At 39.4% G+C, this 27,967-nt stretch overlaps 1 protein-coding gene across 28 annotated transcripts in view; it reads left to right on the top strand.

Moving 5' to 3' along the window:
- Positions 1 to 27,967, top strand: part of DLG2 (discs large MAGUK scaffold protein 2) — a 1,693,368-nt gene that overhangs the window by 1,658,756 nt on the left and 6,645 nt on the right. For 16 of the 28 annotated variants that reach the window (XM_032393577.1, XM_032393580.1, XM_032393581.1 and 13 more), the window contains 6 exons: positions 4,003 to 4,102; positions 15,617 to 15,667; positions 16,647 to 16,748; positions 19,358 to 19,530; positions 21,609 to 21,718; positions 26,860 to 26,951. In XM_032393577.1, coding sequence (XP_032249468.1) covers positions 4,003 to 4,102; positions 15,617 to 15,667; positions 16,647 to 16,748; positions 19,358 to 19,530; positions 21,609 to 21,718; positions 26,860 to 26,951 — 628 coding nt within the window. Of the gene's footprint in view, positions 1 to 4,002; positions 4,103 to 4,952; positions 4,999 to 5,587; positions 6,645 to 8,178; positions 8,221 to 15,616; positions 15,668 to 16,646; positions 16,749 to 19,357; positions 19,531 to 21,608; positions 21,719 to 26,859; positions 26,952 to 27,967 lie in introns of those variants that run through there. The other 12 variants (XM_032393562.1, XM_032393563.1, XM_032393575.1 and 9 more) reach the window with 5 other exon arrangements.

Genomic DNA, 27,967 nt, shown 5'->3' with positions numbered 1-27,967 from the left:
GTGTTCTAATGTCTGTCACAACATGAAAGGTATTCATTTAACAGAGGAACAGCAGAATCAGATAAACAAGGCATATGTATCTGATTGATTGCAAGGGTTGGGGAGAGTGTTTTCAACTCATTCGATTCAAGATAAAAAGTATTTGCTCCAAATAAAACTTAAAACATGCTGTGTTTGTTTCCTCCCATCCTATGGTGTAGGGGTTGGGGAGAGGTTCCTTTTTTTTTTATGACTTTATTGAGATATAATTCACATAGTATACAATTCACTCACTTAAAGTGTACAATTCAGTGTTTTTTAGTATATTCATAGGGTTATGCAACCATCACCACAATCTAATTTTAGAACATTTCATCTCCCCTAAAACTAACACCATACTCATCAGCTGTCACTTCCCACTCTCTGTATGCCCTATCCCCAACCCTAACCAACCACTAATCTACTTTGTCTCTATAGGTTTTTGCCTGTCGTGAACAGTCACCTCTTAATTGCCATTCATAGCTTGTCCCACTGAAATTCTTTTTATTTTTTTACATTATCATAAGAATAAGAATAGAATCGAGCCCTCAAAAACATGAATGTGTATCAAAAAAATTGTAGCAGGATAACCCACAAAAATATTGTTGAATACAATAACTTCTGATGGCTTAAATAACTGCCAAACAGTGAAGCTGTTCAAATGATGACAGATTATAGTATCATGAAAGTCAAATGCTAATAATTTTAAATATAAATTTGAAACAGGCTTGGATTGCAGAAGCTTTTCTTGCTCATAAGAGCAGCAATATCTGCAACCAGTAATTGCACATTCAAATCCTGACTTTACCTCTCATCAACTATGTGACTCTGGACAAGTAACAGAAGATTTGTAAACTTCAGTTTCCTCATCTGTAACAGGGGAATAATGATGATACCAACCTCCTGAAGTTAGTGTGGAGATTAGCACATGTAGAGCTTTTAGAACCAAGCCTGGCACATAATAAGCACTCAATAAATGGTTGTTGTATCACTTTTGTTCATAAGAACTCAATGATCAGGTCAAATTCTAAAATGGAACTCTTAGATATGCCAACCTGCCACTTGCCACATGTGATTGGTATTTTCAAAGTCTCTATTCAAAGAAGTTTCCTGCCATGAGAGCATTAGATCGAGATCTAAGATACAGCAGTGTAGAGAAAAAATAGCATTGATAAGTATGATTAACAGAGCTGTAAACCAGCCTTCAGTTGCTTGAGAGCCATGTGTTCTATAAATAGTAAAAGTGCTAATTTATTATTCTCACCTAACACTCATGTAACAGATTTTCCTTTTTTAAATTAAAAAAAATTACCAGCAACAGAAAGCTTACATAATGGTATTATACATGTCTAATAAAAAGTAAAGACTAGTGTTAGAGCATTATAAACCACCTATAACCTCTTACATTTGAAATGTTTTGCTAAGACCCTAAATGTGTGACTTTTAAGTCTGTGAGTGTGAACGGAAGTTGTGATTTGGTTTTGTGTCCATCAGTGTAAAGCCGTTTAACCACCAATGACTCTATTACATTCTCTTTCATTCCAATACAAAATGACTTTGGGTAATAAGACTAATACATTAGATAATTTTATTTTTGAGCAGTTATTATGTATTTTCTGTTCTTTTAAAGATGTGATGCTAAATATTATTGTATCCCAATCAGATGACTCATGATACACAACATTTTCATACTTGGGAAATGTTAACACATTACAGTCCTTGCTTTGAAATGAAAAAAGAATTAATCAGACAACACATATTCATTTTCCTTTGGTCCCATGAGACAAGTTAAATGATGTGGTTTGCATGTGGCCCCATTTTGGCCCTCAAACGCCTCTACACTGTCCATCTGTGTCTACATTTTAACCCCAGGCTTTCCTCCTTTGGGCATTGTTTTGTATTTGCATGAGAATTTGTGAATTTTTTTTTTTTTTGCATGAAAAGTCATCCATGATGTTGAAGTTAAATGTCTAACATATCTTGCAATACACATGTCATTAATTCTTACATGATTTTTTTCTTTTATTTTCAGTTACTGAAGTTTAAATATGCTTGAAAAGTAAAAGTGGCATGAAACTGGAGTGATGCAAGACTATTTAATGTTCCTTTAAGGACTTATCATTTTTTAGCTGGGAAAATTTGGGGGGCCGTTCCCAGCCTTGTCTCTGGACACAAATCCTCAATGACAAGTTCTGACAAAACTATATTGAGCATAAGTGCTGTCAGCAGAGTCATAAATTCTGAAATAATACTTCTTTTTACCCTGAGAATGTATATCTAATACTTGACGTATTACGTATAAAATATGTTGCCTAATTTCAAAAATTATCAAATATTTGACTTATTGTTTTTCTTAAAGCCTTCTTAATGAGACATAAAAATTAAGCTCGACTGATTTTGGTGAAGTTCCTAGCACCCAAAAAAGTAATAAATTACTGAATGACAGCACCAACATTTTAGCATTTTAATGTTTCCTAAATAAACAAGACTACCAAAATGGATATCTGATATAGGAGCACATGAGTATACGAAGAAACTAAGTTATTTACACTATTCAGTCAAGCTTCAAACCCATAAGAGCACGTCACTGAATCCCACCAATGGATAAAATATACACATCTAAACAAGTGCTTTTCCTTCCAAATAGTCACCCTGCTGGCCCTACATGTATTCCTACCAGCTGCCATTGCTAGAACTATTTTGAATACCCCTTGTCAAATTACCTTCAGAGTCTTTGGCACATTCATTTTAATACCTATGTGGTAACAAATCTTGTTCTTTGGAGAGTGACTGTCAGAGCCAGTCAAATAGGTATGGTGATCAAGCTGGTGAAACATATTTTTTAAATGATAGGTGAATATGAAATTACTAAGACTTGCAGAGCCTATAGCTTATAAAATGACTGTGAATTCATTTCCCAAAGAAGAACCCCACAAAGCATTTACATAACAGCAACGGGGGGAATAAATGAAATTTTCTTAAGGAGTCTTCTAGGCAAGCATATGAATAAGTTCTAATATATGTCTTATATTATGTGTATCTGTATTACTTTTAATTCGGTCTCATTTAACCTAATGAAGTAGTTTACATTTTTAAGGACAGTCCTTCTTACAGTATTTTTTATCATGTCAGAATATAGACGAGTAACCATTATTTCTCCCTTGCTCGAGTGAATATCAAGTTACTGTCTTTTAATATCAGATTTGGGTTGACAGTGTCCTAGCTGTCACCAACTAGCCCCATGATATTAGCAAGAGATTCAACCTCTCTGGGCCTCTGGTCCCCTGTTCCCAAGATGAGGGTGTGGGGCTCACGTGTCTTTAAAATCTCTTTTGAATGAATAATCATTGTATATCTATGTGTGCTACTATAAGTATCATATATCATAAATCTACACACTTCTCTGTGTGTTTTAAATTAAACCCAAGTGGAAGTAACTCATATTCAACTTACAAAAAAATGACATCCAGGCACTGAGGTGTCTAGTATCTCTAAGAAAGTCTTCTCTACCTGATGATAATGATGATGATAAAGATGACATTTGTATAGCACGTTATGTTTATCCTGCCTCACCTGAGTCTCACATCCTAAGAGCTGCTATCATTATCCTCCATTATGCAGATGAAGAACATACTGAGGTTCAGAGAGATTCAGTTACCTGTCTAAGGTGATGGACTAGCAAATTGTAGAGCCAGGACAGAAGCTCTAGGTCTTCTGCTTCTAATTTAAGACTCTTTTCCTCCATCATCAGTTACCTGCAACCAGTCTTTTCATTAGGAGGCATTTTTTCCAAGGTGTCATCATTCAGAATTTACACTCCTTGAAAATAAAATCTGCCTTCGGCGAGGCTCTGGCACCTCTTTAGACTATCCACTTGCGTCACTACAGCTCTCTCTGCTTTTACAAACTAGTTGTTTTGTCAGCATGAGTGTGACAACAATTAGACGTCCCCTGTTTTTGCCCCATGCCTTTTCTCCTTCACAGTCATTCAATGACAAGCGTAAAAAGAGCTTCATCTTTTCACGAAAATTCCCATTCTACAAGAACAAGGAGCAGAGTGAGCAGGAAACCAGTGATCCTGAACGTAAGTAGATTCTCGAAGAGAATGTCACATGCAGCACAAGAGAAAAAAATTCTTCACGGGCAACACGCATGACGTAGGCTCCCCCACGCCACACGCCTAGGCAAACAAACACGGTAGGCAGGCAGGTCAGGGCTTACTACTGTGACCAGTGTTTGGCTGCAGTCTGGATCCTTCCCTTGATGTGGCTCTTCTTTGCAGAATGCATTGGAGAGGGACTTCAGGAAGCTGGGACTTTGCTTCCAGCCAGCATTTTTCTGTGACCAGGGCTGGGGCTGGTTTGCCTTTTCTGTCATACAGCTCTTGAGGGCTTGAGACAAATTCTTTTCTGAACAGAAATATTGGATTCTATTGCCATGTGTATGTTTTTGAATTCTAGCTCATTGGGAGCGACTAAATTCTCTGTATTAATTACTAGCCCTGTGTTTACACCTTCCCTCCCAGCAAATGTTAAGTACTTACTGAGCAGTGAGTTTGTATTTTTGGTGGATACTGAATCTAAGAATTTGTCTTGAAACTTGGGAGTGGAGCATTGCTCTGAGTGGTACATTTCTGTGGCAACATTAACAATGGGCACAAATGGCATTTGGTGAATCTTCCTCTTTTTCTGTAACAGTCTTCTGATTTTTTTTTTTTTAAACTCACTATCTTTTGAGTTGCTTTACAAATCTTTGAGTCTCAGCCCAGGGGGTTTGGGGTGAAAGTTGTTTCAAAAGAAGAAAGAGTGGGATCCAGATTGCTTAGGCAACACGGTCTGTCATGGTAGTATCCATTTCAACTCCACTGACTTCTTCCTTCCTCTTCCGTGGCTGTTCTTCCTCTCTCATTGCTCTCTCTGGGGACTTCCATGCAGGACATCCCCGGATTAGGTGACGACGGTTATGGAACAAAGACTCTGAGTAAGTTCCCAGGAATGGTCACTGTAACTTTTCTTTTCTTTTCCTTTCCTTTTGAGTTTGGCTTTTGTTCCTTTTCTTGAGGGCCTTTCACTCCTAGCATGCACAAGATACGAGTTTTATGTTACCTAGCTGTGAATGCTCCTACAGAGTAATTTCAACCGTTTTGTTCTGCATGTCAGCATTTAAAAGCCAAGTGTGTCAGGCACTGTAACTTCTGTTGCAGTTCACACCTGCCCTTTCTGACCATGTGATGTGGCCAACATGGTCACGATGCCAACCACGGCATCCCTTGCTCTGTCGCCTAACACCTCCCAGAGAGCAAGAGGCCATGTTGAAAGAAAGGGTGAGCTAAATGTTCTAGGACAAGAGAGTAGAAATGTACTTTACGTCCTTTCTTCTGCCTTGGTAGCCAGAAATATTTAATGACTTTGCCAACTTCCATAATTGAGTCGTACTTTGCTAGTAGTAAAGGAGCTATTTTATTGTCAAAGGGAACATGCCTTCTCAAAAAATAAACATTAAGCTATTTGATCTTCCATGGATAATTCTTTGTTATTAACTATGATTGATTTTTTTTTCTGACTTGCAGTGATCCTGCTTGAAACGTTTGTATGATAAAATTTTAGATATGTATTAATATGTTTTTCTATCAGTCATTTATTAGCGGCATTACATAATCAGGTCTTCGTTTTATAGTATAGACTGCAAAATAAAGTATATTAAACCTTTAACTTTTCTAGTTATTAATGCCTTTAGTCTGTGTCTCGTTGCACTAAGCAATAAAAATTAATAATCCTGTGTTAATATACTATGCTATGATTTTTCTTTCTTTAACACTAACTTCGTTGTGTAGGCACCAATGAAATAAGAACAGTTTTGTGTCTTTTGCAACTGTATGACATGCTCATTTTTTTTGTTTATTTTGTTTTATTTTAATTTAACAGCTATGGGCAATATTTTTAGAAGCTGTTCATTTCATTTGTATAAAACAAAATAGCACTGAGCTGGACTTTGCTTTCAAGAGCTGTTTCTTAACCCTGTGTAATGATATGCTTCATCCCTCAGATTGTTAATTTGGACTTTTTTTTTTTAGAAATAGATATAGAAAACAAAATTTGATCAAGAGTAACTACTGATCTTTTTAAAGATGAAAACTTTATCTTTGAGTCTCTCTATGGCATATGTCGTGAAATTTTTCTTGAATTAGTGGCTGAAGTTCAAATACTGATCTCAACATTATCTGGATAGCATCAAGTACCACCAGGTTCTAGATTTTCAATGGGGGCGGGGTGCGGAGGAGAATCATTTTAATATATTGTGAATAAATGAATATCACTGAAAAGTAGTTGCTATTAGAATGTCAAAAATATGAGTGATGACCTTTTAAATCCAGAATGTGCAAATGTTTGTTTCGCTTTTTTAAAAATTGAACAGATTTCAGTAGGTAAAGTTATTTGCCAATTAACGCTATCATCAACCATCGTTTGGACTTTAGCTGGAACATATTTTCAATATCTCTTTACCTACAAAATGGGAAAATTCTGTGATACGATATCTTGATACTAAGAGAGATTGGTTAAGTAAAACACCACATAGAGAGCATAGTTTCATTCTCAGTTATTTTAAAAGTAAAAAAAAAAAAAAAAGTACAACAACAAAAAGACCCAAAAAACCCTGTCACCTCCAATTCAAGGTACTTAAGATAATCGTGTATATGAAGATACACCTTTGTTGGGTGTGTCCCTTGACTTTTTTTCAACAACAGAAAACAAATTTGCTGTGGGTCATTCACACTTCTTTCCCTAGTACCCTCTGCACTTGTAAAATGTGTGCCTAAATTAGCAACACAAAGAGAAATGACTCCTATGATTTTAGACCATGTTTTGCTTTTCCTTAGTTTCATTCTCTAAAACTAATCCTTCCAGGATGCATTAACTCAATTGTGAGAATCCTTCCACGACATATACCGTATCCCATTGTCACATTGTTCACTTTAAAAGTATTATAATTTATTTGTCAATTATACCTCAATAAAGCTTTAAAAAAAAAAGACTAATCCATCCAATTGGTGAGAATCTATAATATGAAATACATTTTAAAGTACTTTTTACTATGAGAGGGAAAATAATGTTCTATATTCTTTTCCATTTTCTAAATATGAACAAGTTGCCACTTTTTAAAAGCCCAGTTATTGGTAATGAGCTTCAGAAATCAGTCATATGTTCTTCATTTAATTAACCTGATATACAAAGGACTTGATAAGTTAATGAATTTATCTTCTATAACTTAATACAGAGTACAAATGAAATGATTTTTGGAAATAAAAGCTCTAATTCTGGCATACACATCCCTGTTATGTTAGCTAAACTGTATTTTTTATGAAAAAAATTTGAAATATCACCATACAAGCAAGTTATTCAACATGAATTAAAAGCATACTTCATGCCAGGACCTGTGCTTGGTATCAGACCATTTATCCCCTGCCTGTTTCATTCCTCCAGAACCTAATAGCTATCCAAGCAAGAATCTTAAAATAAAATCAAGAAAATACTGAACTGATTCATAAACCATTTTTCAGCGACTCATTTCTTCCTCTAAAATTTTCTCCTCACTCACTGAAGCAGCAAAAATTCTCAACAGTCCCTTTTCATACTGAGAATTCATTTAAGAAGTATTTACATAGAAATAAATTTCATGGGGTCCCAGGGACCACCTGGCAATCTGAAATGCAATATTCCCGCAAAATGCCTAAAGGCTAACACAGAGAAACAAAAAGCTTGTAAGCAAACGGTGCCTACACACCAGAAGCTTCTGAACTTAAGAGTCAGGAAACATCCAGCTGAGTCACATGAAACTGGAAAATCAGGCCCATGGGAACAGGGCAAAGTATGCATAAAAAGAAAAGTGCTTCGATTGACATTCTATATGTTTTTGTAATTAAAGGTACTTTCCTGTTTGCTAAAAAGAAGACCCAGCAATCAAATAGTAGCTTCCTATAACGTGGAGATAAAGTTTTCATCTTTTGTATCTTATCTGAGTTTTCTTAATGCCACCTCTTCTGCAGCCTTTCCCCTGCCTCCCGCTTACACTTGTAGTAGCCTTGCATGAGTGTTATTCCTTCACGTTCTGGCTGCTCTCCAGTGCTTGGTATTTCTTTAATTTGCTGTGCTGTTCTTGCAGAACATGTCTCTTCTAATGCCAGCGATAGCGAAAGTAGCTACCGTAAGTTACTGCTTTGGTTTGTGGTTCTTTTCTTTGCAATTGCTCCATTGCCTGTCCTGGTCATTTCCGATTTTCGCTCCTGTTGTGTTTCAATTGCTGCCCTTTATCATCCTCATCCAAAGCAAATGGCTTGACGTGAAATCGTCGCATGATGTGGAAGGATACAAAAGACACTAGGGCCGTCTGTGGGATCCTCTGTGATGTGTGCAAGCAGTAGCAGGCTTGCTGATAACCCGAAACAGTTCCAACCTCAGTTGGCTGTGGCCTGATGGTGCAGTTCTCCCAGAGAAGGTGGGGGGAAAGGTCAGCCTGGCGGACTTGGATATTCGGCCCCCTAAGATAATTAAAACTCCCTGCAGGGTGGTTGAAAAGTCATCATGGTTTTATTTTCCTTCTCATTTTGCCTTTTTCTTTCTGTTGCCAGCTTCCCTCTCCAAGAGAAATCTTGCAAAATTACAGTGTTCCTTTTAAATGGAGTGTGAACTTTTTTATCTCTTCTCTCCTTGATTAATATTCGAAAGCAGATACTATGATATATCTAACTTTATATTTCTGATGGTTGGGAAGTGATGAAAAAGTTTCATCCTCTAATGGTGAAGGAACTCACTTTTTTTTTAAAGTGAACAAATCTTGGATCAGAAAGCTTAACTTTCTGAAAAGGTAGGTAACTAAAAATTATTCCTGGTCTTTATCTTTGTTTGGTCACCTCAAGCCATTTGCTTAGTGTATAAAAATATTCACCGAACACCAAGCACATCCCTTTGATGCATTCTTGTGGTTTCTTACCACCTACTTCCTGGGTTTTGGTGACTACCATAGGTACACATTATCAAAGGGATTCTTACAACTTCTATAATATTTTTTGTCCTCCTTAGTGAAATGGGTTACTCAAAAAGCGATTCCTGAGGATATTAGAAAAGTGCAGGCCCAATACGATTGACCCACAGCCACCACGACAGAAATTGGTTGGGGGTTTTTAATCCCCCTTGAATAGCGTATTAATTAAAAACTAAAAGAGTTTCTGTTTTTGTTCTTCCATTACAGCATGGTAGTTTATAACACCATGCCTTTTTTGTGGTGGAGTGCCAACTAGTATTCTTGGAATATGACAAATTCAATGTGGATTTTGAGAAAGGCTCCATAGAATCAGATTGGTAGCAAATAGAAAAAAGCACAAAAGAGGAAAGGCGGCAGATGGAGGTAGGGGCCAGAGGAGGAAGATGAAACATAGTGCAGAATGAAATGGGAAAAAAAAGAAATGTGATGAGATTCCCTCGATCAATCAAATAATATGAAAACCACCTAATTTTCTTCCTCAACAGAATGACAAGTCTTCTTGGTGACAGTATTCAAAGGGTTTTTGTTCTCAACATGATCCTTCACATTTTTGCATTCTTCCCACTCTTACAATTTTATGATTATCCCAACTTGGCGAAACACTTGCCTCCCCCTTCCCTTCCTTTAATTTTAAAACAGACACCAGGCCAAGAAGAAGTGACCAAAGATTGCCTTCCTGACACGTGAGGTACCCTCAACTTAGTATAAGGAAAAATAGAACTTGTTTGTTGGGTTTCATGGGACCAATGGCCCTAGTTTCTTTGATATTCAGGCTTAAGTGTTGTGCTTCTATCCTGCAGACACAAGTATAGAAAGGGGAAACATCATACCATGTTCTTTCAATTCTTTTTATGGAAAGTATATACAAGAACCACCTTTTCCTTTGGAAATCCTTTTTAGAGGCCCCTCTTTTCTCTTTCATGGGTAGGAATGTTCTTCCCAGAATCATTAAGTTAGAAAAACTAGGCCAAGGCTTTCAGCAGCTTACAGGGGTTTTGGTAGTGATGCTCTAAGATGGCATCAATAATTCTTCATTATCAAATAGTAGATGCACACAAATACTTACTGAGTGAGTAAAAGAAACACTTGCCAGCGGCTTGAATTATCTATGAGAAGAGAAGAAAATTGGAACTGGACTCCATGATATAACGAGAGCAAATGTGGAGTCCAGTAATCAGCCTTGGTTGGGGTCTCATCTGAGGTTACCAATCAGCCGCTCAGATTGCTTTCTTTACAAATGAATGAAAGTGAAAATAGCCTTTGTCATAGCTTAGAGGGAAAAAATGATATTTCTTTCCCCAGGATGGAAATACGAGGAATTATAGAGGAATATTTCTTTATTCATTCAGCATGCACCATATATCATGCTTTCTTCAAAGGCACCATGAAAGCCAGTATGAATCTCAACCAATTCTAGAACTCAGCACACACATAGTGGGGAGAGATATCAATAAACAACACCACCAACAAAAATGCACGACATGCAGCAGTTTCTAAGGTAGAAGTCTGGTTCAAGAATAGTAGAGGCTTCCAAGATGATTTCAGAGAGGAAGTGACCTTTGAGCTGAGCTTTGGAAACATGAGATGCGTGCCAGCTATAGATAGGTTGAGGAAGAAACTTTCCAGGCAGGGCAGTGGCATGAAAAAAGGCCCAGAGACTTGGAACAGACGTGGTTTCCAGAAAATTGCCATTTTGAAATCAACACAGGCTGCATTTTTCTATTGAATTCCTGGGTTTTGCTGTAATTATGACAAACTTTCATGTTTTGTGAAGAGCAGTATAAACAAAGACTAAAAAGCCCCTTTCCCACTGATGTCCAGGTGTTATTTTTCACTCTTAGAACCATTCCATGGCCACTCTGGGACACAGTGCTTTAAAAAATGGTCAGTGGTTAGAAACAAAGCCCCAGACCACTATGTCTTAGAGCTCCAGAAGGACAATTCACACTGCATCCTGGAATTACGTGTTGTGACCACCTTAACTGAAAGCCTCATACATTTCCTGAGATACACACACACACTTACACAAACCTCAATTTCTAATAAACAGCCCAGACCTTTCCTGCACCATCTCAAGATTATAAAATAGAAATTTTCAAAGTCCAACTATATCAAGCACTAGCTAAAATGCAGTTAATTACAGTGCACATTGTATAATTATGCAAAATACCCCCTCAAAACTATCTTAATTATGGACTAATTCCAGATTTCTCTCTGTCAAAAAAGTCGTACAGTACAGGCTTGTATTTGTGGTTGTTTTTATATCTTAGCTTTCAGATGTCCTTGTATTAGGACACAGTAATAGACCATATAGGTATAATGAAGACTGCAGACCTCTGTGGCTGAGACCTGCCTTCCTCAAAGCTCACAAAGTTCTTTATATCATGATGGGTACTGGGGAACTGATGATTATCTTTCTAACCTATTGGTGTTCATCAGTTAAGTAAGAGTTTCAAAACATGGACCTTGAAGGAATGATCTGAGTGGAATTGAGTGCTGATAAGAGGAGACCCAAAACTTTTCCATTGGAATTTGTCAAAGTAATGCCCATATTCTTCTCCTTTCTCCACTGTCTTAAAGTATGGCCCTTGTATTTTCTCTTGTTCTTTAGCCTTTATAAAGTAATTTTTCATTATCCATTTTCTTATTTGATTTCTGCAACAAAACTGTTAGATATGTCTCATGTTAACACTCAATTTTACAGATGAGGAAGCTAAAGCTTGTTTAAGGTGCTGAGATCACAATATGGTGGCACTCTGGAAGACCAGTCAAGATATTTTCCTTCTGAATTCCTTACGTTGTCACTCTTCCAGACAGTTTGTAATACCAGCCTCCTCATGTTTTATCCAGTACATTTCAACTATTCCATACCACCTATCAATACAAGCAGAAACCTTTATATAGCATTAAATGTGTGCTAAGCCTGGTTTTAAGAGTTCAATGTACATTAACTGATTTAATCTTCTGAACATCCTATGGAGACACTGAAACGCTAATTCACTATGTGACCTTGAAGAAATCACTCATCGTCTTTGAACCTCAGTCCTGTCCTATGTATATTGAGTAGCTTGAGTTAGAGCACAGACGGCAAGCAGATTTGAACCAAGATCCCAGCTCTGACTGATGGGTAATAGCTGCCAGAAGAATTGTACTGAAAAGTACCGAGGCCAGGTTGAGGCCCAGTGGTAATGTGGGCAGTGATCAATCTCTGGTGCCCACCAAGGGCGTGGAATGGGGGAGTGACACCACATGCCACATACTCGCTGTCTATGAACCCCATGAGCTCCAAGCCCTTTCTTAGAGCCAACATTCTGTGCCTCTAAGAACCTAATTTCTTCTTAAAAATGATCCAAGGCAGGCACTAAACACTACCTTTAGGACATTAAATGTACTGCCATTGGGCTTCCCTTCCCTCCTCTGTCTTTTCTAGTTTCCAAAAATTCCTAAAGAACACCAAGTTGCTTTTCTCTATCATCTGGACATAGGAGGGTCTTCCTCTGAATCCCTCCTATTGTGACTTGCTTCCAGTTCAGACACAAAGGGTCTGGTGGAGACTGTTGGCAGCGGCCTCCGCTAACTCTCCCACAGCTGCAGCTGTCTGCACCCAGCACTGCTGCTCTCCCACTTCCAGCCATGCACTTGCCAAAACAAGACCAAGTAATAGTTTGTACCTTTTTGTCAGCTGTTATTTCTAAGTGCCAACACCTCCTGAGCAAAAAATAGAAAAACTACTAAGGATGACTCTTGTATAGAGATGACACAGCAGCATTAAAAAAAAAAAAATAAAACCAGTTGGTGTTTACAGATGGAGCCCCTTCTGGCCACCCAGTGACTCTGCCTTGGGTTCAGCTCCACTCTCTGCCACCCATTCTTTGTTCATTGGTAAGGTCTGCCCCTACATCCCAGCCCCATCAGAAAATTCTCCATCTCTTGCCAACTCTTCAACGAGGAGTCAAAAAAGATGTGGTTTTAAATCTTGACTCCCCTACTTCCTGACTGAGAAAACAAGCCCCATTAACACCTCTGAGCCTCAGCTCCTTCATCTATAAAGTGGGGTCATCAGAGCACCTACCTCAGCAGAAATAACTGTGAAAAACAGAAAGCAATGGATGTGAAAGCCCTTTACGGCCGTACAGAATTATCTTTCCTTCATTGCTGTGGCTTTTTTTCCCCCTCCTCCTCTTAGTCTCCTTCACATTACCCATAGGGCTTTTCATTTCCGAACATGAAAGGAAAAATTGGTTTAAGGTGCTGAGATCACAGCTATGACATAATCCCATCCACCACAGCTCCCCTGCGGGTCAGGTACTCCTAATGCAGTACCTGACTGTCACAGGGTCTGTCACAGGGAGGGCCTTGACATAAGGATGCTGCCACTGCGATCTGCCAATCTTCCTGCTCTGAACAAGAACCAGTGCCCTTTGTAAGTTAGAAAGTAAACCCAAAAGCAACGGATGAACAAAAGAACTACAGAACTCTCCAACAAAGTTAACCAAAGCTAGTTGCTTTGTCCTAGTTTTCTGAATCACAAATGAAACCTACTGTCACCGAATATCTTATTTAAGGTTTGACTTTAGAATATCCCATCAGAATGATTTGTAAGGACATTGGAAAAAGATTCCTATGGGAACATGACGTGTTATATTTATTTAGAGAAAACCACACTTCCCAAAGTGAAAGCATACAGACAGAAACACAAAGGAAAACCTATCTTTGGCCTCATTACTCATCCCATTTCCTACCACTAAAATCAGAATGCAAATTCATTGACATTTTTCTCTATGTTGAGCACTGGGGACGCCATGGTAAATGAAAGCCAGTCCTCGCCTTTATGGAATCCCCAGTCTAGTGGAGAGGCATAAGTATCTCCTGATGTTTAAAAGCTTTGTTATCCTGTGCTCAGGATTCTCCTCTCACATATTAGTCAGTCCATAAAGATTTCCCTGTGAAGTTACAAACACTACAGTACTAGTCGGCCATGTTTCTAGCCCTAAAACTATACTTTGTCCCCAGCCATTTTTACACTTACCTTCTGAGTTCCTATGACCTCTACCTATCTCAGACTTTAGATAACTGTGGATCTTAGCACTCAATCACCTTCATTATTTTTTGGCCTAGACTCTGCAAATTTCAGCTGTTTAGTTTATTAAAAGGGAATCATATTTTCCCAAATTGAAAAAAAAAAAAAAACAATTGTGAATCTGACTCCTCACATACCAAACCCCAGATGTAGAAAAGTCCCTGAACATTCTTGGAGCAGCCATGAGTAGATGTCACTGAGAAGGAACATCAAGGCTCGCTCTCCATGCCATGAGGAAGTAGCCTAGCCTAGCTGTGCCATTCTCAGAGTAAGCCTGCATAAGGGTGAGGAGAGATGTGACTTGGCCTGGGGCCACTTCTCACACTTGAAAAAAGTAAGACACTCTCACCCTACCGCATCCCAGCTACCTGGGTCCAGGGAAGACATCTGTACTTCACAGCTTTATCCATATATTGCCTAATTTCCCCAAATTAGTTGTCATTATCAAAACTGTCTGTACTATTAACTCCTTTTATGAAATTAACTCACCTTTCCTGGTGCTGTCTGCTAAAGGAGGAGCACATTGGCAGATGGAATGTGTTTCAAGGGGGACGAGCAGATAAAGCAACCAGTTGTGTTGCCCTTTGGTTTCAGGAAATACTACCTCCCATAACAGTCCTCTATAGAACAGCATACAGGAAGTCCTTTCCAATATCCCTAAACTATTTCCCTACCAAAACACAGTCAGGCCTGGGCCTGATGCAAAGAAAAGAGTAGATCCTCTGGGGTCACAGCTGAATCAGGCTAATCTCGTGCCCAGTTCATTAACTTGACTTGAGGCCCCCTGTGAATCAGAAGGCTTGTAGTAAATGTCATTGGAGGGGCTGACACTTGCTACATTGTCTTCCTCAGTTCTCTTTCCAAAGTTGGAAGGCTAGATTTAGTAGCAATTCTGATCAGTGATTTAGGGTCCTCCTCAAATTTTTATCTTCTTGAACTGACCCAGCATTTTCCTGATGAATTAACAGTAGAATAAAATCTCAAGTGTCCTGTGGTATCTGCTGATGAAGTTTTTGTAACATAAATGAACCCAGCAGACGCTTGCTTTTGGACAATGTGCTTCTTTGGGAAATAAAACAGAAGATGAAATAAAAGGTCCAGAAATTCTGACTGATGTGGCAGCAAACTATTGGATGGGCCCTCTCCTTGAACTGAATGGTTTCATTTTAAGTGTAAGAAACAGGGGCTCCACTTCTCAGTGTCAGACAGAAGGCAGTCTCATAGGTCACTGCCCTGATGAATTGCAGGTAGCTGGTCTCTCGTCATGACTTAAGTTATAACCATTGAGAACCTGATACCATCCTAGTGCTGGAGTTTTATGAGGATGGAGGGATTTTTGGAAAGATTCAAGGAAAGAGCGAGGAAAATGAACCCTGAACTGTGTCCGCTTCCTGTGTTTCAGAGCAGGGCTTGTAGCTGGGATCTGTGGGATATGACTGGTTGTTAGTTCACTGTAATTTTCTTTTCTTCTCTTCTCAGGAGGGCAAGAAGACTTCATTCTTTCTTATGAGCCTGTCACAAGGCAGGAAAGTAAGTTTCCCAGCATACTCTGGTTCCTGATTTCCAGGCCATATCTGGTGACACCATTAGAGGAGCCGAAGAGTGAAGGACTAAGGAGGATAAACTCTGCTTAATACTCCACTGTCCCCAGACCAGACCCTGCTCTCTCTTTGGCACAAACAACTTCCCTGCTAAGCACAGGCAGGGTCGGCTCCCAGGAGGATGAGGCGGCCCTCCAGATGAGTGGTCCTGAGTGGAAGGAGCACGGTCGAATCACTACAGAGCCCCACCTACAGGACAAATGGATAAAATCTCCTGGGAGACTGATGTCAGCTGAGTATTGAGAAAGGCTTTCTATCAGACCCGCCCTAAGATACAAGCCATCCTCTGGGCTCCTCCATTTCTTTTTCTAGGAGGCATTTATTCAGAGGCTAATGGCTATTGACAAGGATATTGCAGAACGATTCAAGCATCGGAGGAGGAGTTGTACCAAATGGACTTTAGAGTTCCTTCTACCCTCATGTTACAAAGGAATTGGGAAAACCCCAGCAGAGATAGAGAGCATTTTGAGCTGAGGAAAAGAAATTATAAAAAACATAAGGTGTCATTATACTAACAATTACTTCTTAAAGTCATTATCTAAACAATGGCCAGACAGCTGCTTTGGAATCTTTTTTCTCCCACTCAATTGACTAAATTCATTAGTTGTTTTGACATTGTGTAGGCATAACCTAAGAGTAAGCAAAACCCCTCCAAACATTTCTTTTCATTGACAGACACTGCAGTTGCTTTTCCCTATTGGAAAATTCCAGAAAGTAGGCACAGCCAACATACCTAGTGTTAAAACACCAATTTCTCCTGCCAGGCTTTGTGGGCAACTTAGCCAATGAAGTAATGCCCTTAGCAGTTCTGTTTGGTAATTTTGCCTTAAGACTCACCTATGCAGAGCAGTTGTGCAGTCCTGTTCACGTCTTTCCCCTCATTTGCATCTCCCCTTCCTTCTCTGCAGTAAACTATACCCGGCCAGTGATTATCCTGGGCCCCATGAAGGATCGGATCAATGACGACTTGATATCTGAATTCCCTGACAAATTTGGCTCCTGTGTGCCTCGTAAGTATCATTTCTCTTTTTGCTGGAAGAAAGGCTCCCCTCCTTTGAGATGATAAAGTGTAATTCTGTTCCTCAGTGGTGTCTTCAGTGATTTGGATACTATCCGTTTCCTGTTATCTGAACATCTTTTTTTTAATCTGAAAGCATCTTAATTTTCTCTGCTTAACACTTCTCATCTGTGCTGCTGTGTATTGTTCTCTATTTAGTGAGTATAATACGTCCTCCAAACTGACTGTGATCCCCCAGAAGGCAGGGTGAATCCTGTCATCCTGTAACTCCCATAGCCTTTAAAATAGCATAGAATTATTGATAGGCATCAGTATGTTCTTATAAATGGATTGAAATGCCACTGAAGCATCTTTTCCCATAGAATAAGAGAGATCAGAGACAAAGCCATGTATTAAAATCATCTCAGGATGACTTATGGCCACGTGTCAATCCCAAAACAAAACAGCCTTCTCCATGGGTGATAAGAGTGCCAGGATATGAGGGGGTGAAGACAAGAAGACGTGTAAAACTTTCATCTACCCCCTAGGCCATCCCAGATTTTAATCTGCTTGCTTGTCCTGATGGAGGATCATTGTGTCTCCTGGTCCCACTGAGTATAGTCCCATCAGAGTCTATCTGCTCTGTGTCCCATGCACACCACACCTTCCCATTCACCCCTACTCCCACGGCATCACGTAAATGCTTCTGTGTGAGTGTGTGTGTGTTTATACAGATCCCCCCCCACACACACAGGGAATTTCAATTTATTAGATAATTGAACTCTTAAATCTATCCCAACAAATATTTCTTTCTCACCGTATATTTTTGAAGCTTTATGCTTTGAAGTGTCTCTTATATTTCAGCACTGCAGATGTCACCCAGAATACCTAAGAGTAGCAGTCGAGTGTGTGCAAGTACGGAGACAGAGGGGAGCTAGAGTGATTGCTGTATCTCATGAAACTATTCCCAGCAAGAACTCTGGAAAGAGATCCTGCCAAAGAGCCTATCTTGAGAAAGACTCCAGACAGAAATGATCAAGTCAAACCCTACTCCATGCATAGCAGCCTCCAGTGCGTCCCTCCACTTTGGAAAGAAAAAAACCCAGACAGTCCTTAATGACCACTCCCACTTTCCCCTCCACCTTGCATGCTTTCTTTTGTTTTAATTAATAGCACTATTTTATGATACTCAATATATGCTCATTGTACAAAACCTGGAAAATGCTAAAAAGAAATTTAAGCGAGAAAATTAAAAATATACAGACTTTCAGAGTATCCAGAGATAACATCATTGTTAATATTTTCATAGAGTTTCACCTATTTCTCCTCTGATTGGGTACATATTGGATATATACAATTTTTTTGGCTTAACATTATTTAAAATTTTATGTAAATATTTTAAATGATTATTACATCATAATCATTCCTCATTTATGGGTATTTTGGGTTGTCTCTCCTTTTCACTCTTACGAATTATAATTAAAATATAATTATAATTATGTGATAATTATAATTATGTGATAATTATTTATAATTTATAAATTAATATAATGAATATCTTTAAGATAAAACTTTATCTGAAGCTTTGATAATTTTTTAAGATAGATTTCTAAGAAGAAAATATCTGAGTCAAAGATTGGAAATATTTTAACATCTTTTATTTATATTGATTGATAGGATTGTTTTCCCTTCTCTTCTTACTAAGAACTTCAGTCACCTCTAACCATGGTTAGAATTGATGACTTTTAGTCCCACCTAAACTGTGATGATCTCATTTCACATCTTTCAAATCCCTGAATATATTTTTACTGTTTGTCCTTTTTTTTCCTCCTGCTTATGACATATTTTCTTCCTTATTTGTTTGTCCCATAATCTTTTATTGTGTACTGGACATTGTGACACTATGTTATTGAGAGTCTGGATTTGGTTACCTTTCTTTATAGAATATTATGTTTTTGTTCTGGCTGATAATAATTTACTGGCAAATCAGTTTCTTCAGTTCTGACTTGGTTTTACACTTTGTAAAGGTGGGTCTAGAATAAATGTAGAGTAACCTTCTAAATTGTAGCATTTCTACTCAGTCAGTTAAGTGTCTGACTCCTGAATTTTGGCTCAGGTCATCATCTCAGAGTTGTGAGTTCCAGCCCCACACTGGGCTCCTTGCTGGGCATGGAACCTGCCCCTGCCCCTGCCTCCCTCTCTAAAAAAAAAAATTAATTAAATTAAATAATGTTAAATTGTAGCCTTTCCATGTTCTCAACCAAATACTCAGTTCTGACTGAACTCTAGTGTCTCCTAGCACTAAATAACCTCTAGATCCTCCACTTGGAAATGGAAGTGGAGTGAATGTAGAGTTCCCCTTGTGTGTTTCTCCAGCCTCAAGGTCACAGCCCTGGGCTGCCTGTCATCTGATGCCCGACAATGGCTGTTCCATACACTTTGTCTAGTTTTGTAGTTGCTCACAGTGGGAGGCTAACAGGTAACGGGTACCTGTTACTATGTCATGGTCCTCCATATTACATATTTTTGTATATCTATGTTGAGGGTGTGGGGAAGAAAATAGGTGTAAAGGCTGTTTATGAATATAAATTACCTTAATTTTATTGTTTTTCTTTTATAAAGATACTACGAGGCCAAAGCGTGACTATGAGGTGGATGGCAGAGACTATCACTTTGTCATTTCCAGAGAACAAATGGAGAAAGATATCCAAGAGCACAAGTTTATAGAAGCTGGCCAGTACAATGACAACTTATACGGAACCAGTGTGCAGTCTGTGAGATTCGTAGCAGAAAGGGTATGTCCCCCAATCATCTCATACCTCCCCTAAAGAAGGTTCCAGGTGGCAAACTGCATTTTTGGTCATTACTCTTTCCTGATTGCAGTTGTAAATTTTGATTAAATACTCGTTTTAAGACCTCTAAGCAGAGAATGACTTTAGAGCAAGGTCATTAATCTTTGTTCTAATCTCAATAAGGTATGCTGGCTGACTCATGGGGAGAAGGGGGTTATAAACCTAAAGGCAATTAACAGCTTGAAGTTTATGGAGATTGACTTTGTCCTTGACTCACTTATCTTTGGCCGCAGTAAACAACATTGAATTTATTAAGGAAGCTTTATTACTCTTGGTTGTTTAAATCAGGGTCCTCAATTCTTTTTGTTTGAAAGAGTTACATTTTATCTCCCTGAAAACCTGGGACACTCATAGTGAAGGGGTAGATAGATGAAGAGGCCTAGGGCCTAGCCTACAGCTGGCAGAAATTCCAACTTAGAAGAGGTGTGAATACTGCCATTTCCTTCCCATTGGTAATTTCAAGGACATGGAAAAGAAGAGAATGTTCAACAGAGAACAGGATAGGAAGGCACTTGAGTGTGGCTCTAAGATCTGCCTATAGAGAGATCCTAATTTCCTGTCAACACGGAGGACCAATTTCATGGGAGAAAAGAAAAGAGTTAAGAGCCAATCCCATTTGTTATATAATTAATATTTGTTAGGTTGATTTGTTGTGATTTAACATAGCCTTTTGATGTCCTAGTAAAAAATAAACAAGAAATTTTAATGTCTATGTGAGAATACAGTAAGGTGCATCTCTTCCTTTCTCTCAAAAGTTAGGTTCTTTGAGCTATATCATGTGTTTCTAATCAGTTTCCTGGATGATTGCATCTATTCTTCTCTTTGAACATGTAAATATAACCTTTGTTAACTTGAAATGTTCTGGCCAGTGAATAATCAAACAGCATTTAAACATTTTGTTTAGCTGCTGCATTTCACAGAGAGCAAACTTGGAATTTATTGCTTAAGTGATATAGGGTTTGAACCATCTTATTATGTTTCTCCTGTAAGAGCCCAAGTATTCACTATAGTCTCTTCATTTTCATTCGGATATTATAGAAAGTTTGTAATCCCCTGTTATTGATTTAACACTGTTCTTATCTGTACAAAATGCTTTTTCTCTTCTTTTCTAAAGTTCTTCTGGCCTCAGGGTAATGAGGCCATTTCTCTCCGGGAGTTAGAATATGATGTTTGCCAAATGTATCCTACTTTTCCCGAAATACTTTATAAAGCAACTCCTTGCTCTGAGCACTCACTGCAGTGGAAGCCCAGTTAAATGAGGTGTGCTCTATGTAATAGAGTTTTCATGTAACAAACAAGAAATTTAAAGACGTAATATTGAAGGTAACTCTTTTGTGTCTGTCCTTAGCTATACTGGACTGAGCATGTCCAGGGCAGGATACATATAAGCACTCAGCAAGTATTTATGGAATTGTTCCAAGTTCACATGATTACCATTCCTCCAGACTTAACATTGGTCAGGGTGAGACAGTGAGGTAGCTACTTATTCCAACCAACACTTCTGTCAGTGCTCAAGACTTGGGTTTGAGTTCTTCTAGCACTGAGACTTTGAGCAAGTTACTTATTGTTTCTAAGCCTTAGTCTTATCTTCCGTCAAATGTGGCTGGTAATACCTATCTTGTAGATTTGGAGATTTCTTGTTGACAGTTATCTTCAGAGATGGTTTATGAGCTTCGTGAGTGTGGACCCAATCATATTACCTAAGGCTACAAGTCTTCTTTTGCAAAACATCAGATATTTAAGAAAATTAAGCTGAGGTAACACATGTAAAATCTCTATTGCAGTGGCAGGCACTTAGTAAGGGAGTAATAAAGATGAGTTATGAAAAGCAATCAGTGATGACCCTGAATATCAACTTTTATTTATGCTTTGCAGTGATCCTTTTTCAACCATTAGAAATTCAGTATCCCTTACCTTCTTTGAAAACATACTTACTTTTTGTTTTGTTTGTTTGTTTGTTTTGGTTGGATTATGATCATTCTTTCTGGATTAACTCCATATTTTTCTTCTCTTCCTACCAGGGCAAACACTGTATACTTGACGTGTCAGGAAATGCTATCAAGCGGTTACAAGTTGCCCAGCTCTATCCCATTGCCATCTTCATTAAGCCCAAATCTCTGGAACCTCTGATGTAAGTGGAGGGCACAGGAGGCTGTCACCCGCCGCCTGTTCCATGTGACACAGCAAATTGCTGACAGCTCTTGGTCCTAAGTGCTTAGAAGTCAGAAGTGCCATTGTTGATTTTTTAAAGCATTTCCTTTTGGAAAAAAAAATACATGAAAGTGTTTTTGAACCACTAGAGACATATTGTCAGTAACTCCCTAACGTGTCTTCACTAATGTTTCTTGATTTTTATGTTCATTTCACAAGTTGTTTTGTGTGTGTGCGCGCGCACACGCGCGCATGTCTATGTGTGTGTGTGTGCGTGTGTGTGTGTGATTTCTTTTGTTTTGTTGTTTTGAAGGTAGGTTGGTTTGGTTTGGTTTTCAAATGATAGGAAGCAATCATCTTTGCTTGTCTCTTTCTTCTGAAAGCAGTTCCATTAGTAAATCTTTTTAAATGCGTAGGTTTTTATAGAGGGAGCAGTCAATATTTTAGACTCTTTCTATTGACATTTCATTTAGTTCTAGCATAGAATTCTTCTGTTCCTTAATGAAAACCTCATGTATGTAGACCACTATCCTTAAAAGGGAGTTTTCTTAGTGACATGGCAGTAACACATCTATAACTTAAACCAACAGCTCCATACCAGTGCATATTTATGAATAAGGCAAAAATGTATAACTCAGATTTTTTTGTAGTTCTTTTTATTTTTCAGAGGACTGGCAAAATAGCTTCCTTCAAAATCACTAAACAAATTGGGCAAATATTCACAACTAGACCATAAAGTAACATATTTTCAGTGGCAATTTGATAGAAATTGTTGCACTGCTTTCTAGACAATTCCCATACAAAGGTGAGGCTGCCGTAGTAGCCAAAAGACAGCGACTTGAAAATCGGTTGGGCTAGATTTGGTTTTTCCCTTTGTCTCTGATCAGTTTTGTCACCTCAGGCAAGTTGCTTGACCTCCTTAAGATTTAGTTCCTCTCCTCTCAACTAGGCACATTAATAATACATACCTCACAGCTGGTATAAAGGTTAAACATGATCATGAATACGAAGCTCCCCATATGGTCTTTAGCATGTAGTAAGTACTCAATAAACAGTAGCCACTATAACTGTAAAAAATTTCAAGTTACTTCCCTGTAAAAGGAATAAAACTATTTTATCATCACAAAACACATAAACTACCTTTTCCATGAGGTCACAAGAGATAATGCCGCTGTGTCTGTTGGCAAGAGCTTTGCTCAAATGTGCCTCCATTTGGCCCTCGAGATCTTAGAGCACTTGACAGGGTTCAGAAGTGAGCCACAGAGTACTGGAGAACAGTGCGCATTGAAAAACCAAAGAGAAGGAAATTACTTAATCCCAGAGGTGAAACAATTACTTGCAGAAGGTATCAGCCAGCTGTTCCATGTCTTGTCTAGGAGTGAAGAAACAGAGCAAGCTGCAGTAGCTGGAATTGCAACCTAAGAGAATTAAGTTAAATACACAGTCTCTGGGGAAATTGCCAGAGAGGTATCTTAAAAGCAGAATACATTCACATAAATGAAAGACGAACAAAGGTTCTTACCAAGATGAAAAAATAAAATCAGGAGGTCACTGACAGTACCTTCTGCCCTGAGAATTTAGGTGTTAAATTATAACGTCAAGAGCTTTGCCCAGAGTTGGCACATGGAAAAAAATGTGTGTTGATGATAAAATACTGGTTCTTGATAGTGTTATCCCTGGTAGCATGCTTGAAATCTCTCCTCATCTAGGATACGGTGTTGGGTAGTGCACAGAGTAAATTAAGCAACCATAAATTTCATTATGTAAAAGTGATTTATACTCTGCAAAGAGCCTCATAAATATTATTAGCAATGCTAACATGAAGAAGAACAGAAAAATGGCCCTCACCTCCTGGGAACAGCGTCTTAAAGGCCTGTTTCAGAAATAGAAGAATAAGTTTTCACATCATAAATACGCGGGGGGTTAAATGGCTTCCCAGGGAAGTGAGGCCTGAGGGAGACACAGCAGTTGCCCATGTGCTTCAGTGTGATAGTGGGAGATATTCCCATCTGGTGCTACGTAGGAGAAGTTCTCCTTCCTTACACAACTATGAGATGACTTATCTAGTTTTACCTCGGGGCACTCACAGCCACTTATCACCAAGGAAAATTAAACATTCTGATGGCTGGATCCCACAATGAGGACCGTGAACCTGACATAATTTGCTGCAGCCATATTCATGAGTCTCGAGTGCCGTGATGGTGACATTCAGACTAATGGGATCTTATTATTAAACGCTGGATGTTTACTTTCCAGCTCCCTCTTTTCCAAGGGTTTTACTTCAGGACCAAAGCTGCCATGATCTGCCCACTCCCTGGGGAGGAGTGAATGCTAGGTCAACTGGATCAAAAGCATGGCCGCTGTCACATTTGGGCATTCATACAGCATCACACACAGTATTTCTCAAGTGCATCATCCACATCAAACCACAGAGCTTATTAGCACATACATAGCTGACTCTTCAGAGGAGCATAAAATCAAGGCTGTGGAGGAAAGGGGTGTTCTTTTTATAGAGTGCGACCACATGACCCCTGTTCCTCACCCCCACCCCATGGCATTGGGAAACTTTCCTGTGTCTCTTTACCTTGCCAACCCCAATCTGCTTTTACCTTCTTGCTCCCACGGTGGCCCATATTTTCTTCTGTCTTCAGCTGTATCATAATTATGTTGATTTATCTAGTCCTCCATTCATTCATTCACTTACTCATTTAACAAAGAAGTCTTGAGCCAGGCTCCATGACACATGCTGATGTACAAACCCTGGTCTCTGCCCTCAGTGAACTCACAGATTAGACAAGGAGACAAAGGATATAATAGGTATGTTAGAGGATAAAAATGGAAATTCAGTGATGGCTACAGTAGGTGCAAAGGGAATTCAGAGAACACAGGCTAGCATGAGCCGGGGAAGTAAAAGAAGATCCAGAGCCACATGATTTCTTGACATCTGGAGCAAAACCCTGTCTTTCTATGAAAAATATCCCTGGGTTTAGCCAGCATCTTCTGAACCCAAGGGTGACATCCACTCACAGCTTCTAGGACTAGTGCTATTTGGGAGGAGAATCGTAGATAGCATCCCTCAGGACAAGATGAATTTATCTCAACATCAAGAGTTCAGGAAATTCCTTTTTTTTTTTTCCTATTGCAGCCATCAGATCATGTCCGGAATCATGTTAATGTCTGACTTCAGTTTTTAATTTTTTTTTTCCAAATAAGCCCCTTGGGAAAGTCTTGGTGTAATGGAAAATCTGTTTGACTAAAAGTTGGCTTTAAAAGAACCCCAAAACTTTGAGTTCTGACATCAGATTTACTCTTTTACCTTCTCAAGTCTCTTTATTACTTCAGGCCACAGTGACATGCTCTACACAGTGACATGCTTAAAACCAGACCCCAGTCTCTGGCTTCCTCGGGGACATGCAAAGGCAGCAATGCTTTCAATATTCTACTTGCCCCTGTGATGCATCCCAGTGGGCCAACCAAAATACCTCTGCCCTTGGCTAGACTTTTATCAGCCCAGTGCAGCCACGCTTCTATTCATATGACCATCAGAGGCAAGCATTGTCAGTCTTTGATTAATAAAATGTCTTTTATTTAAAAAAACAGGAAGATAGTATAATTTTTATTTAAGAAGTACAGTTTGTTTGGTAGGCAAAAAATTTTACCACCTAGAGGACCTGCGAAGATAAAGCTGCCCCTGGTTAGGAATCAGTAGGTTGGGTTATTTTCCATTTCCTTCCCGCTCAATTTGTCCTTGAGGTTGGATTTCAGTAATCTTACAATAATTAAGCAGCACTTATATACACCAAGAGCTGACAGACTAACAGAAAGAAAGGGACACGAGAGAGTCCCAGGCATAATTCCTTTATAGCCCATTCTCCTATCAGAACAACAACAAAACCAAGTCAACACTGGAGACTCTTACCGAGATTCTCTATCCTTGTTCTCTATGGAGGTTACTTGCTTATAATCTATTTGAAAATATTTTGGTTGAGGCACATTTGATTGTTACATTCTCTCTGTGTCCATTTATTCATGCCTCCCTCAGCCAATCCTTCTAATGCCATTTGATTATAAAAGCAGATGAAGTTCAGGGCACCTGGGTGGCTCAGTCTATTAAGCATCCAGCTGTTGGTTTCCGCTCAGGCCATGATCTCAGGGTCATGGGATTGCTCCGCACTCAGCGGGGAGTCTGCCGTCCCTCCCCCGCTCGTTTTCTCTCTCAAATAAATAAATCTTTTAAAAAAAAAAACAGATGAAGTTCAGGGCTCTTGTTGCTGTAGACATGCCTCGCCCTTTGCAGAAGTTGAGCAGGGAGAGCCACAGAATGCCCCTTCAGCCTGAAAGATGCACATTCCTGAGGGGCCTGTCACCTTTTCTAGAATTCTCAGGAAGCACTTTCTATTTCTCCACTCCAAACATTTCCTGCTACACACTGAAGATGAAAAGCAGCCCATGGGAAAGATGGGGAATGGAGAATTCAAAGGTTCCTGGGATAGCAGACCCTGCCAAGAGTCAAGTCTAGTTCTCTCAGATGTGCTGAGGGACAGAATGTGATGATGTCCTCTCCCTCCTCTCCATCTCCTCTCCCCGCCTCTGACCACCCCTAGAAGATTTCGTTCGAATCTATGTCCCACGTTTAAGAGAGGTCGAGACAGTCTAGGACAAAGTCCAAGGACGGGTAACCAGGAAGGTTAGGATTTGGAAATCACATCCAATGGGAGAACAGATGAAGGAAGTAGGACAGTTTATTCTGAAGGAGTGGTAGCCTCAAGGGACATATGAACACTTGATTTAAAGACCCCAGTGCCTGTCATGGAGGAAAGAGGTTTAGTCCTGTGTGACTACAGAGGACGGAACAGGGACCAGTGACTGGAAGTCAGAGAGAGACAGATTCTGCATCAGTCCAGTGTGAAACCGAGAGACTGCCCTCCGAGAGGGAGCGCTCTGGGAGGGTGTCCTTGTTGCTGAAATTCTTCCAGCAAAAAGAGTCCCAAATAAGGACTAGGAAGCCTCTAGTAAAATTACACTGTGCTTCCTGCAGGATTCATTTTTGCCACACATTTTAATTTTTCAGGATTTGGCACATTCCCTGTGTGTTCTAATACCAAACCCTCATTTCCCCAGGGAGATGAATAAGCGTCTAACAGAGGAACAAGCCAAGAAAACCTATGATCGTGCAATTAAGCTAGAACAAGAATTTGGAGAATATTTTACAGGTAAGTTCATTTACCCTTGGACTATGAGAAAGGATCAATGGTCTGACATTTAGCATTAGAGAGGGCTTCGGGCTGGGTATACCTGGGCCCTAAAACCTTCCCACTAAGAAACCCTAATTTCCCTCTGTTTTACCTATCTGATCCAGAACTCTGGGTTCTGTCTTCTCTGGATTCAGCCGCAGCCAGCTCTAGGTTCCCAGTGGCCCTATGCAAAAGCATGAGCCACGGATGGCACTGAGCTATCTCGTGCTATTACGAAGATTTCAGGCAGGGCTCCTGGGTGGCTCAGTCAGTTAAGCGTCCGACTCTTGATTTTGGCTCAGGTCAAATCTCATGGTCCCGGGATCCGGCTCTGCGCTGGGCATGGAGCCTGCTTGGAAATCTCTCTGCTCCTCCCCCTTCACTCCCTCTCTAAAAAAAAAAAAGAAGAAGAAGATTTTAGGCATTAAACTATCTATCTCCCTGATATCATCAGAAAACTTGAAAAAGAAACCTTTAGGGCTCAGTTAGGGAACATCCAAAGCAATGCCTCGCGAGAAGCAGTCTCAGGGCTCCATTCTCTGCTTCGATGATGGGCAGGTCTGCGTCCTGCTAGCAGCAATTGAACAAGATCCTGAACCACTTCCCTGTGTTTCCATTGATTCCATGTCAAGTCCCAGGGCAAAACTTTGCTTTTCTTTTTAAATATTTCCTTGGAAACATGAAGTTTGGAGAATAGAGGAAGATTTTCTTGCCCCGGGAATCCCGGGTTCTCTGTTCTTACCCACGTTCATGAAACACTGATCAAATCCAAAGAGTAATCAAACTGTGTGGAAATTGCCTTACAACAAATGGTTTAAAAACAAAAAGTTGCCTCCTGAATTTCCTTATGAGAAGTTAGATGCTTTACTCTTTGTCTTACTCAGAATATGAAAATGCCAGTGACTTAGCAGTTTGCAAATACGTTGAACCGAGTAATCCTAAGTAAAATTTCGATCAGTAACAAAGGTATGAGTCGTGTTTTATCCTGAAAGAAC

Source organism: Phoca vitulina, unplaced genomic scaffold (assembly GCF_004348235.1).
Source record: "Phoca vitulina isolate PV1807 unplaced genomic scaffold, GSC_HSeal_1.0 scaffold74, whole genome shotgun sequence".
Lineage (NCBI taxonomy): Eukaryota > Metazoa > Chordata > Mammalia > Carnivora > Phocidae > Phoca > Phoca vitulina.
Note: the sequence above shows the minus strand (reverse complement) of the source record. Positions and strands in the feature narration are given on the sequence as shown.